Genomic DNA, 13,709 nt, shown 5'->3' with positions numbered 1-13,709 from the left:
CCAATTCCCTTTTAAAAGCTATCACTGAATCAGTTGCATGCAGCGCACTCCAGATTGTAACAACTTGCTGCGTAAAAATTTTTTGCATGTCCTCTTTGTTTTTTTTTTAACCAATTACCTTATCAGTACCCTCTGGTGGCAGACCTTCCTGCCAGTGGAAACAGTTTCTCTCGATGTATAGCAAAATCCTTCATAATTTTGACCATTTCTATTAAATTTCCTCTTAATCTTCCCTGCTCTAAGGAGAACAATTCCAGCTTCTCTAGTCTCTCCACGTGATGGAAGTTCCTTATCCCTGGTATAATTCTAGTAAATCATACTAATTGTTACATTTTTGCGTCCACTGCCCAATCAAAAACTCAAATGTCCAATTTACATTGTTTACGACCTATGTAAACTTGTCACATTGTAATTGCAACCTCCTGCCTATGGTGGTGCTGCACAGCCTCAATTTTGCACCTCCCAGTTTTCCATCCTGTCCTGCAGACTAACACCAGTGCTCCAACTAACTCTGCTTCTCTACTTCCCATATTTCTGTAAGCTTTATTTCTTTTTTACCCTAAATCATATCTAATCAGAGCATATTTTATATAAAGACAAGAACAGAATAGTTGACTTAAAAACAGGAACTAAATTACCTCTGTGTGCCCTGTACGACTACCTTCGAATCTCACTTCACCTGAAATTACATATTGGTCTTTATCCCCATGTGCAACATCACAGGGGGTTAAATAGTAAACTATAAAACTCCTTCAATGCTGTAGACCTGGCAATGTTATAGGAAGCAAAATAATATCTTCAGTGATGTAGAAATAAATTCTCTTGCATACTTACTCGGTCTCTTGTCAGCATCTGAGCTCTGTTTTTGTGCACGATTTTGATAACCCCAGGTGGTTGGATCCATGCCTCTCCGTCTACCTGTACTGGTACGCCCTCATCTCCCAGAATGGTGATTTTCACAGACCGACACTGCAGATCATTAGGTCATTTTAATCTTGGTATTTACACACAATTAGATAATGACAACTGAACAAGCAGTATTAAGAATTTTGATCAAACATTCAACACCAAAGCAGCAGCCACTGTAGCACACGGAAGATGTTCCTCAGGAAAAGGAGTAATTGAGGAGCAATCAGAGCAGCTTTAGTGTATCAAGGAAAAGGGCCCTGATGAGAAAATGGGAAGCTATTGCAGTTTGAGATTCAAGGGTGGGATCGGTGGATTGTTCTTTTTGGTGCTCAGATAAATTTTAGATTAAATTTAAGCTAAGCAAGAAATTTGTCTTGATCTGTGCAACGATAGTGGTATACAAAAAGGCCAGGAAGGTGTAGAGCTTAGATACAGCATGGGTTCATCCTTAAATACTTGAAGGAGAGAACTGTTGTGATATGGGAAAGAGCCGGGTAGTGCGACTAACTAGATTACTCTACAAAAGGTTCAGCACAGACTTGATGGAGTGAATGGCATCTCTCTGTGCTGTACTATTCTATGATTCTATGGTTAGAGGAAGCTCAACTTTGAGGTACAGATAGCCCAAAATTACACTTGAGGAGTTAAGAAAAGCAAGAGAAAGTGAGGGGAAAAATGAGCACTATGATGTGATTGATGAAACTTTCAAAAGAAAACAAAAAATAAAATCAAATACTGCAGATGCTGGAAATCTGAAATAAGAACAGCAAGTACTGAAAATACTCAGCAGGTCTGGCAGCATCTGTGGAGAGAGAAGCAGAGTTAACGTTTCAGGTCTGTGACCTTTCATCAGAAAAAAACAGTTTAGTTCAATGTGGGCACTGAAGCCTGCAATATGCGTGTACCTATATGATGTGGGAGGTCCTGGCTGATGTGTGTGTCTGAGATGACCCCCTAGTGATTATTTGTGCTTAAGTTCAAGGCTTCTGAGCCTGAGGAGTAGCTGATGACACTGAGGCACATTTAGGAGACTGAAAGGTCCTTGGAATACACAATCCAGAATGCTATCACTCTGCAGGCACAGGGGGGTAAGGAAGAGAAGTGGGTGATCATCCACTGACGAAGAGCAAGTACGAAGAAGTGCTGAGAGGGTTAAATTGGAAAGATGTTAAGTACTGAAATTGAGAATGGTAATAATGACAATAGTAACCATGAGCAAAACCATGGAGCAAGTGGCTGCCAAGGGTGGAGAGAGGGATGAGAACTGGAGAAATGCAGCAGGATTAGTGATTCTGCTATCTGTGTAATAGATGGGCACATTTGTAGTCACAACCTAGGGTCACAAACAGTGTATTGCCTCCCAGGTACTCGGGTAAGGGATATCATTAGCAGGAGCTAAAGTCTTTAGAGAGGGATGGGGAACAACTAGAAGCTAGATGAAGAGGGCTGGAAGGAAGCTCATGTGTAGCACAAATGCTGGCACAGCCCAGTTGAGTCAAATGGCTGCTTTTGCACTGCAGATTCTATGTACCTTGTGGTTCATGTTAATGGCACAGGAAGAGCATTGGGGAGTTCAGTGATTAGGAGGGATTGAAGAGCAGAACCTTGCAGGAAGTAATCTGAATATTCCTCCCAGTGTAATGTGCTCATCAGTAAAGGAATGAAATAATGCGATTAAATGCAAAGCTGGCGAGGAGGAAAGGGTTCAGATTCCTTGGGTAGTGAAATGATTCTGGCTGGGAGAGCCTGCTATGGATGGATACAATTCACTGAACAAGGTTGGGACCAATGTCCTTGATGAAAAAGTAACATAAGAACATAGGATCAGGAGGAGGCCATTTAGCCCCTCGAGCCTGTCCACCATTTAGTGAGATCATGGCTGATCTGCAACCTAACTCCATATACCCGGTTGCCCCATATCTCTTAATACCTTTGGCGAACAAAAATCTATAAATCACAGACATAACAATTGATCTGGCATCAATTGCTTTTTGCAGAAGAGAGATCCAAACTTCGACCACCCTTTGCGTGTAGAAATGTTTCCTAATTGCAATCCTGAAAGGTTGTCTCTAATTTTTCGACTATATCCCCTAGCTCTAGACTTCACAACCAGCAGAAATTGTTTTTCTCGAGCTACCCCATCTGTTCCCCGTAATATCTTGAAAACTTTGATCAAATCATCCTGTAACCATCTAAATTCCAGGGAATACAACCCTAGTTTGTGTAATCTCTCCTTCTAATTTAACCCTTGGAGTCCAGACATCATTCTGGTAAATCTACACTGCACTCCCTCCAAGGCCAATATATTCTTCCTAAGGTGTGGTGCCCAGAACTGTTGACAGCACTCCAGCTGTGGTCTAACCAGGGTTTTGTACAGCTGAAGCTTGACTTCTATCTGCTTGTATTCTAACCCTCTAGATATAAATATCATTAGTAGCATCCCCCACACCGAACACCTGTTCTTGCTGGGGGACTTTAATGCCAGGGTTGGGGCCGACCATGACTCATGGCCCTCCTGCCTTGGACGCTATGGTGTTGGAAGGATGAATGAGAATGGACAGAGACTGCTTGAGTTGTGTACCTATCATAACCTCTGCATCACCAACTCGTTCTTTCACACTAAACCCTGTCACCAGGTTTCATGAAGGCACCCAAGATCACATCGTTGGCACCAGCTGGACCTCATCGTCACAAGGCGAGCCTTCTTAAACAGTGTTCAAGTCACACGCAGCTTCCACAGTGCGGACTGCGACACTGACCACTCCCTGGTGTGCAGCAAGGTTAGACTCAAACCAAAGAAGCTGCATCACTCCAAGCTGAAGGGCCACCCGCACATCAACACGAGCAGAATTTCTTATCCACAGCTATTACAAAAATTTCTAAATTCACTTGTAAAAGCCCTTCAAAACACTCGTACAGGGGAGGCTGAGACCAAGTGGGCCCACATCAGAGACGCCATCTATGACTCAGCAATGACCACCTATGGCAAACGTGTGAAGAGAAATGCAGACTGGTTTCAATCTCACTTTGAAGAGCTGGAATCTGTCATAGCCGCGAAGCGCATTGCACTGTTGAATTACAAGAAAGCCCCCAGCGAGTTAACATCCGTAACACTTAAAGCAGCCAGAAGCACTGCACAAAGAACAGCCAGGCGCTGCACAAATGACTACCGGCAACACCTATGCAGTCATATTCAGCTGGCCTCAGACACCGGAAACATCAGAGGAATGTATGATGGCATTAAGAGAGCTTTTAGGCCAACCATCAAGAAGATCGCCCCCCCCAAATCTAAAGCCGGGGACACAATCACTGACCAACGCAAGCAAATGGACCGCTGGGTTGAGCACTACCTAGAACTGTACTCCAGGGAGAATGTTGTTACTGAGACTGCCCTCAATGCAGCCCAGCCTCTACCAGTCATGGATGAGCTGGACGTACAGCCAACAAAATCGGAACTCAGTGATGCCACTGATTCCCTAGCCAGCGGAAAAGCCCCTGGGAAGGACAGCATTACCCCTGAAATAATCAAGAGTGCCAAGCCTGCTATACTCTCAGCACTCCATGAACTGCTTTGCCTGTGCTGGGACGAGGGAGCAATACCTCAGGACATGCGCGATGCCAATATCAACACACTCTATAAAAACAAAGGTGACCGCGGTGACTGCAACAACTACCGTGGAATCTCCCTGCTCAGCATAGTGGGGAAAGTCTTTGCTCGAGTCGCTTTAAACAGGCTCCAGAAGCTGGCCGAGCGCGTATACCGAGGCACAGTGTGGCTTTCGAGCAGAGAGATCGACCATTGACATGCTGTTCTCCCTTCGTCAGATACAGGAGAAATGCCGCGAACAACAGATGCCCCTCTACGTTGCTTTCATTGATCTCACCAAAGCCTTTGACCTCTTCAGCAGACGTGGTCTCTTCAGACTACTAGAAAAGATCGGATGTCCACCAAAGCTACTAAGTATCATCACCTCATTCCATGACAATATGAAAGGCACAATTCAGCATAGCGGCACCTCATCAGACCCCTTTCCTATCCTGAGTGGCATGAAACAGGGCTGTGTTCTCGCACCCACACTGTTTGGGATCTTCTTCTCCCTGCTGCTCTCACATGCGTTCAAGTCTTCAGAAGAAGGAATTTTCCTCCACACAAGATCAGGGGGCAGGTTGTTCAACCTTGCCCGTCTAAGAGCGAAGACCAAAGTACGGAAAGTCCTCATTAGGGAACTCCTCTTTGCTGACGATGCTGCTTTAACATCTTGTGAGGTTCACAAGGAGGAGGTGTTATCAATTTTGGAAAGTGTGAAAATAGATAAGTCCCCTGGGCCAGATGGGATTTATCCTAGGATTCTCTGGGAAGCTAGGGAGGAGATTGCAGAGCCTTTGTCCTTGATCTTTATGTCGTCATTGTCGACAGGAATAGTGCCGGAAGACTGGAGGATAGCAAATGTTGTCCCCTTGTTCAAGAAGGGGAGTAGAGACAGCCCTGGTAATTATAGACCTGTGAGCCTTACTTCGGTTGTGGGTAAAATGTTGGAAAAGGTTATAAGAGACAGGATGTATAATCATCTTGAGAAGAATAAGTTCATTAGCGATAGTCAGCACGGTTTTGTGACGGGTAGGTCGTGCCTCACAAACCTTATTGAGTTTTTCGAGAAGGTGACCAAACAGGTGGATGAGGGTAAAGCAGTGGATGTGGTTTATATGGATTTCAGTAAGGCGTTTGATAAGGTTCCCCATGGTAGGCTATTGCAGAAAATACGGAAGTATGGGGTTGAAGGTGATTTAGAGCTTTGGATCAGAAATTGGCTAGCTGAAAGAAGACAGAGGGTGGTGGTTGATGGCAAATGTTCATCCTGGAGTTTAGTTACTAGTGGTGTACCGCAAGGATCTGTTTTGGGGCCACTGCTGTTTGTCATTTTTATAAATGACCTGGAAGAGGGTGTAGAAGGGTGGGTTAGTAAATTTGCGGATGACACTAAGGTCGGTGGAGTTGTGGATAGTGCCGAAGGATGTTGTAGGGTACAGAGGGACATAGATAGGCTGCAGAGCTGGGCTGAGAGATGGCAAATGGAGTTTAATGCGGAAAAGTGTGAGGTGATTCACTTTGGAAGGAGTAACAGGAATGCAGAGTACTGGGCTAATGGGAAGATTCTTGGTAGTGTAGATGAACAGAGAGATCTTGGTGTCCAGGTGCATAAATCCCTGAAAGTTGCTACCCAGGTTAATAGGGCTGTTAAGAAGGCATATGGTGTGTTAGCTTTTATTAGTAGGGGGATCGAGTTTCGGAGCCACGAGGTCATGCTGCAGCTGTACAAAACTCTGGTGAGACCGCACCTGGAGTATTGCGTGCAGTTCTGGTCACCGCATTATAGGAAGGATGTGGAAGCTATGGAAAGGGTGCAGAGGAGATTTACTAGGATGTTGCCTGGTATGGAGGGAAGGTCTTACGAGGAAAGGCTGAGGGACTTGAGGTTGTTTTCATTGGAGAGAAGGAGGAGGAGAGGTGACTTAATAGAGACATATAAGATAATCAGAGGGTTAGATAGGGTGGATAGTGAGAGTCTTTTTCCTCGGATGGTGATGGCAAACACGAGGGGACATAGCTTTAAATTGAGGGGTGATAGATATAGGACAGATGTCAGAGGTAGTTTCTTTACTCAGAGAGTAGTAGGGGCGTGGAACGCCCTGCCTGCAACAGTAGTAGACTCGCCAACTTTAAGGGCATTTAAGTGGTCATTGGATAGACATATGGATGAAAATGGAATAGTGTAGGTTAGATGGTTTCACAGGTCGGCACAACATCGAGGGCCGAAGGGCCTGTACTGCGCTGTAATGTTCTAATTCTAATTCTAATCTCACACTGAAGAGTGTCTGCAGAGTCTCATCGACAGGTTTGCGGCTGCCTGCAACGAATTTGGCCTAACCATCAGCCTCAAGAAAACGAACATCATGGGACAGTACATCAGAAATGCTCCATCCATCAATATTGGCGACCACGCTCTGGAAGTGGTTCAAGAGTTCACCTACCTAGGCTCAACTATCACCAGTAACCTGTCTCTTGATGCTGAAATCAACAAGCGCATGGGAAAGGCTTCCACTGCTATGTCCAGACTGGCCAACAGAGTGTGGGAAAATGGCACACTGACACAGAACACAAAAGTCCGAGTGTATCAAGCCTGTGTCCTCAGTAACTTGCTCTATGGCAGCGAGGCCTGGACAACGTATGTCAGCCAAGAGCGACGTCTCAATTCATTCCATCTTCGCTGCCTCTGGAGAATCCTTGGCATCAGGTGGCAGGATCGTACCTCCAACACAGAAGTCCTCGAGGCGGCCAACATCCCCATCTTATGCACACTACTGAGTCAGCGGCGCTTGAGATGGCTTGGCCATGTGAGCCGCATGGAAGATGGCAGGATCCCCAAAGACACTTTGTACAGCGAGCTCGCCACTGGTATCAGACCCACCGGCCGTCCATGTCTCCGCTTTAAAGACGTCTGCAAACGCAACATGAAGTCCTGTGACATTGATCACAAGTCGTGGGAGTCAGTTGCCAGCGATCGCCAGAGCTGGTGGGCAGCCATAAAGGCGGGGCTAAAGTGTGGCGAGTCGAAGAGACTTAGCAGTTGGCAGGAAAAAAGACAGAAGCGCAAGGGGAGAGCCAACTGTGTAACAGCCCCGACAAACAATTTCTTCTGCAGCACCTGTGGAAGAGTCTGTCACTCTAGAATTGGCCTTTATAGCCACTCCAGGCGCTGCTCCACAAACCACTGACCACCTCCAGGCGCTTACCCATTGTCTCTCGAGACAAGGAGGCCAAAGAAGAAGATATAAATACCAGCATTCCATCAGCCTTTTTGGTTATTTTCTGTACCTGTTAAAGACATTTTAATGATCTATGTCCCTGGACCCCGAAGTCTCTTTGACCCTCCACTGTTTCTAGCTTTTCAACGTTTAAAAAGTACCCTGTTCTATCCTTTTTAGGTCTAAACTGGATGATCTAACATTTGCCTACATTGAAATTCATTTGCCACAGTTTTTCCTATTCACTTAATCTATTAATATCTCTTTGTAATTGTTTGTTTCTATCCACAACCTTTACGTCACTGGCACATTTGGTTATGTGGCTTCTATCTCATTATCTAAGTCATTAATAAAAAAAATAGTTCATGCCATAACACAGATCCTTATGAGATACCACTGGTCACATCCTGCCCATTATCCTGACTCTCTGTCTCTTGCCACTCAGCCAATTTCCTAATATGGTCAAGAATTTGCCTTCAATTCCATGAGCTTCAAATTCAGCCAATAGTCTCTTATGAGGGACTTTATCAAATACCTTCTGGAAGTCCATATAAATAACACCCAAAGACATTCCCCTGTCCATTACTTTAATCACCTCTTCAAAAAATTCAATGAGGATCGTCAAGCATGACCTACCCTTTACAAATCCACGCTGGATCTCTCCGATCAGCTGAAAATTTTCAAGGTGTTCAGTCACTTTGTCTTGTACACCGGAAATGTGATGAGACTACAATCATGGACTAACTCTGAAGAGTCACGAAAAATGTAATTGGTCTTTAAAAAATGAACCTTTATTTTAAAATGTGAACAATGGTCCAAAATGGCCTCCGAAGGAAGGGGATTGGCCTTTTGTATATTCAAACAGTCTGACAAAGACAAAGGACAAATCTTCAAAGCCAAAAGGTGTTAATGAAACCCATCTTACACATATCCTAAAAACATTCCGGAATTAAATGTCTTCTTCTAAAACAAGGGAGGTGTGAAGTAGCCACAACCTGGGCCTTTGTGCATTCACCATGGGGAAGAGAAGAGAGTGTCTCCTACCAGGAGGTGAGAGGTGTGTTTGTAAATGCAGTCTCATCAACTGAAATGTCACTGTCTCTGATGTCTGATGTCTCAGGCAGCTGCCAGTAATAAAGATGATGCTGCTCAATTTGACACAAAACTTAATTAAACACAAACCCCCTCAATGGCTGTGATCACCGTCTCCATCCCACCCCCCAACAGTACCCTGCTCCCTCTGGCGACCCTCTGCTCATACCCGCCTCCTCCCCTCGCCACTCGGCGAAGCAGCGGGGGAGGGAGGTGCAAGGCGCGTTGGAGCAGCGAGTAGTTGGGAGCGGGAAATTGAAAGCGCCGATTGAGGCAAGATGGCGGGCGGGAGTGGTTTACTGTTAGGGGGAATGGAAGCGGCTAATGACAGTTGAGGATGTCATTTCTCAGTGATGTCAGCATATGCATTCATAGTTAGAAGCAACCCACCATCTTCAACAGAACTTTCACTCAAGAGAGAAATCTACAATCATCTCAGGCCTGCATCCATCTAGAACTTGATTGTGAAGAGAATTGAACAGGTTTATTGTAACCTTCTCCCCCACCGAAAACCACCTTTTTTCCCTTCTCTGTTTCGTGTGTGTGTGTGCGTGTGCGTGTGCGTGTGCGTGTGCGTGTGCGTGAATGTGTGAGTGGATGCCGTTACGACAATTTTGGGATAAGGCATATTAACCAATAAACAATTGACTTCCTGTTTTTAAAACCTACAAGAAAACCTGTTGCCATCTGTTTATTTGAGAAATAAAACACCAAGGGGCTAAACTCTAATACAAATACACTCGCTGCGGTCAGGTGAGGAGTTGAACAGTGGGAACCATTCATGTCAGACCATGTGGCCATAAAACTACCCTTAATTATAGACTCTAATCCCAACAACAAACGTTTGGCTAACTGAAGTATATATAATTTCCTGGTTTCCCTTACTCACCTTTCTTAAATAGTGGATATGCATGATTTTCCAATCTAAAAAAACAGTTCCCGAACCATGAGGAGAAACAATACTGACTGGAGGGAAAAATAAGACAAGGAAGCAGAAAGGACAGAAGAGGGGCAAGGAATGCAAGAAAAAGAAAAGGTAAAAACAAATCAGAAGGGAAGGGAGTAAAATGAGGAAGGGGAAGTGTGAAGGGGTAGGGATACGTTGTATTAGTGGACAAAGTATCCAGAGAGTGGTTAGAAGATGGAACATGCTACCAAAAGTAGTAGTTAAAGCCAATAGCACAGATGCATTTACAGGGAAGCTAGATACGTATACGAGGGAGACAGGAATAGAAGGTTATGCAGATGTCGTAAAAATAAAGAAGGGTGGGAGGAGGCTTATGTGGAGCATAAACCGCATAAACCAGTTGGACCAAATGGCCTGATTCTGTGCTGTAAATTCTACACATTGTCTTCAATGGAAAGGAAAGTCAGCAGACTGTATAATGGACGGCTATCTGATATTACCCATTTTACACCATCACCGACAGTTAAACTTACCCCATAGTTATTTGCCGTACAACTGAAGCATGTAAGTTTTAACACAGCTGATGTGGAAGCTCAAAACCAGGAGCTGGACTGTGGAACCTGTCACTAAATGGGCATTGGTTCTGTTTAAAGCTAGTACACTATCTCGAGGTGACATCCGGACATGAGAAGAATTGTCTAACCAGGGAGCCTTGAGCGTAGAAGGTGGCTCTGTGGATTCAACTCCTCTTTAACCTAGCATAGATGTGGCACATCTTTCACCTTAAGGAGCAGTTTTGACAAAGTGGCCTGTTGCCTGATGTCAAAAAGGCAATGTTGGACAGGACTATTATTCAGGCTGAGTTGGTTGGTCCCATAATACTTATTACTACTGGTTTCATCGTGTGAGAAGAGCTGAGCCGCACTTGGGAGCAAGAATCTGCGACTGAATAATGGACAGCAAACTCAAGAGTTTCCTATGGTCTGCACACTGGCTCTGCAGATTAAACCAGCTAGTTTGCTGATTAAGTTGTATCTTGTCTTTATATGCAGCAAGCTCTTGATAAGGTGTTCCTCGCAAATCAAGGTACATTCAGATACAAAGGCTTTGAGTAGTGTCCATTCAAGAAGATGTTGAGCTGTTTGTTGGCCTATGTGTGCTTTAGATGGAAACAACTGGATACTGTCTTCTTAGCATTTGGCTTAAGTCTCCATCTTTTGCAATAGTGGACCAGCTCTCTTATATTAGCTTTCAGAACCTCTTCTAGGTGATTGAACTCCAGGCAACAACCATGAAATCATAAGGAGTGGGATGTCGAGAGACTGCTAAGCTTAATGGGGATAAACTGATTAATGTCTGCAACAGCATTGTAAGTGTTCTCAAGGGGAACATATTTACGACTTCAATGCACTTAAGTGACCAGAGAAATTCAGCTTAAATTTAAGATCAATCTGTCAATCAAATTTATGATGCTCTAGTACGGATCAGGCAAAAGTCAAAGCAATAAAGGATGAACTGAAAGAAACAAACTGGGCTATATTGCTGAAGATACCTCAGTTTAGGGAAAATGAAGAAAAATAAGAGTAAATTAAATAAGCAGTGTCCAAAATAGATAAACAAGTCAAATAATATGGGAATTAAACAGAAAGGAAACAAATTATACAAATCCTAGAGGGGAAAAAAAGGATGGGAGGACTCTGGGAATCATATAGAAATCTCATCCACAGTCAAGGTACTTATTAAAGGATGGTGAACCTGACATTGATATCCTCAACTAACTTAACACCATTGATGCAGGGGAGGAGCTTGTGGAAGTCATAAAGAACTCCAAGACCTTCTCGCTAACCGAGGCCACAAGGTCACCCAGGAAAGTGCTGTTGCTTTCAACCTGTATCTGCCGAGGTTTAACTCCATATCACCCAACTCTGCCCCTGCCTCAGCTCATTTGTTGCTGAAACCCTCATCCATGCCTTTGTTACCCCTAGACCCAATTGTTCCAATGCCCTTCTGACTGGCCTCCCACATTGCACCCCATGTAAAGTTGAACCCATCCAAAACTCTGCTGCCCGTATTCTAACTTGTACCAAGTCCCGTTCATCCATTACTACTTGCTGACCCACCCTGACTCTTGACACCTCAATCTTAAAATTCGCAGCCTTGTTTTCAAATCCCTCCATGGCCTCATCCCTCCCTATGTCTGTAAACTTCTACAGCCCTACAACCCTCCAAGATCTCTGCACTTCAATTCTCCTTTCTTGAGCATCCCAATTTTCACTGCTCCACCACTGGTGGCTGTGCCTTCAGATGCCTAGGCCCAAAGCTTTGGAATTCACTCCCTAAACCTCCCCGTTTCTCTACGCCTCTCTCCTTCTTCATGACGCTCCTTGAAACCCAGCGCCTAGATCAAGCTTTTGGTCACCTGTCCTAATGTAGTTCGTTGTCAAATTCTGTTTGATAACGCTCCTGTTAAGCACCTTGGGACCTCTTGCTGCATTAAAGGTGCCATATAACTGCAAGTTGTTGTTGTATGAACTTGAGCTCTTGCTCTGCTTAAGAAATGGAGTGTCAGTGATGCATGTATTATTAGGTAAGGTTAATGCTTCATCTGGGAATAGGGCTTTACACAACCACACGGAGCCCTGCTAGACAGTTTCTCACAGGCTGTGCTCTTCAGGAAGTTCTGTGACAGTCAGAGGCAATGTCAACACTGGTCAGAAATTCCACTGCTGACAGGATGTACAAGTCTCCTCTGTGTCCCAGGAATGATCGTGGCTGATAAAGAATCATTTCAGCGGAGATAGTTAACAACACAAGAATTGAATGCAAAAAATGAAATCTAAATTCAGACAGCTGATTATGCTGGACAGTGAAATATTTTCACAAAAAAAAACTTGAACAAAATACTGGAAAAACAGACTAATGCTGACGAGGGGAAAAGAAGAGCTGAGATGCAAGATGAGAAAGATCCAGTGAGGACTTAAAGCGAAGGCCATGTTTCCATAAAGCTCTATGAAAGGGTTCAAAACCTTTAAACAGCTTTCATCCAATAGAACAGTAAGCAAAGCATTAAATGACAACAAAATAAAAGCAAAATACTGCGGATGCTGGAAATCTAAAATAAAAACAAGACATGCTGGAATCACTCAGCAGGTCTGGCAGCATCTGTGGAAAGAGAAGCAGAGTTAACGTTTCGGGTCAGTGACCCTTCATCGGAAGGGTCCGATGAAGGGTCACTGACCCGAAACGTTAACTCTGCTTCTCTTTCCACAGATGCTGCCAGACCTGCTGAGTGATTCCAGCATTTGTTTTTATTTTATATTAAATGATAACAATTATTTTCAAATATCAAAGCACCTTAAGAGCAACATACCCACCTGGGCTATTCTGTGATGCTGCAGCTTGATGACTCTTGATACTGCCATTTGCATGCTTCCAAATACAGCCACCACTTCCAAGATCTTGTCATCAAATGAGGGTGCACCAAAGATCTAAAAAGATAAAAAATTCATGACTCTGGGAAGGACAGAATAGTTGCATGACAAAATATATTGCACTTGCAGCTTGAACCCTTTACCGGTCTGATGGAGCAGGCATTCCCTTTGAAAGGAATCGTAAGGGGTAACTTTACAAATTTGCTCTCCTATCACAGCAGCACACATCAGGAATGTGATCTTGAAGTGCCCGGTTTGCAGCCCAAGACATTTCTCATCAATTTAAATTAAGCTCTGATTGGGCGAGCAAAGTCATAAAACTACCCCTTACACATGTTCACAGATATTAAAGGATAGACATTACTGGTGGCAATGTTAATGGGCGAACAAACAACATTCTTCCATTTCACATTTGCTTTAAGTGTTCATCTGTTTATGATCACCAACATAAAATTCTAGCCTTAACAGCTTTCCTGCCAAACAACTAAGATTTCAAACTGCGAGCAATAAACTTAAAAGCAAAAGCAACAACAGTTTTGAAAGTTATGATTAAAATTTTAATAGCA

General features: G+C 44.0%; 1 protein-coding gene across 9 annotated transcripts in view; it reads right to left on the bottom strand.

Annotated features, from left to right (window-relative positions):
- The window catches only part of dgkh (diacylglycerol kinase, eta), a 640,503-nt gene that overhangs the window by 130,258 nt on the left and 496,536 nt on the right, over positions 1–13,709 (bottom strand). For all 9 annotated transcript variants that reach the window (XR_010975789.1, XR_010975788.1, XR_010975790.1 and 6 more), the window contains 2 exons: positions 13,087–13,200; positions 835–969 (listed from right to left, as the gene is read on the bottom strand). Coding sequence is in view for 6 of the 9 variants with exons in the window: in XM_068040243.1 (XP_067896344.1) it covers positions 835–969; positions 13,087–13,200 (249 nt within the window). In the remaining 3 variants the exon portion in view is untranslated. The remainder of the gene's footprint in view (positions 1–834; positions 970–13,086; positions 13,201–13,709) is intronic.

The sequence above is a fragment of the Heterodontus francisci genome, chromosome 10, assembly GCF_036365525.1.
Source record: "Heterodontus francisci isolate sHetFra1 chromosome 10, sHetFra1.hap1, whole genome shotgun sequence".
Taxonomy (NCBI): domain Eukaryota; kingdom Metazoa; phylum Chordata; class Chondrichthyes; order Heterodontiformes; family Heterodontidae; genus Heterodontus; species Heterodontus francisci.
The sequence above is the reverse complement of the archived record's forward strand: the minus strand, read 5'-3'. Positions and strand labels throughout refer to the sequence as shown.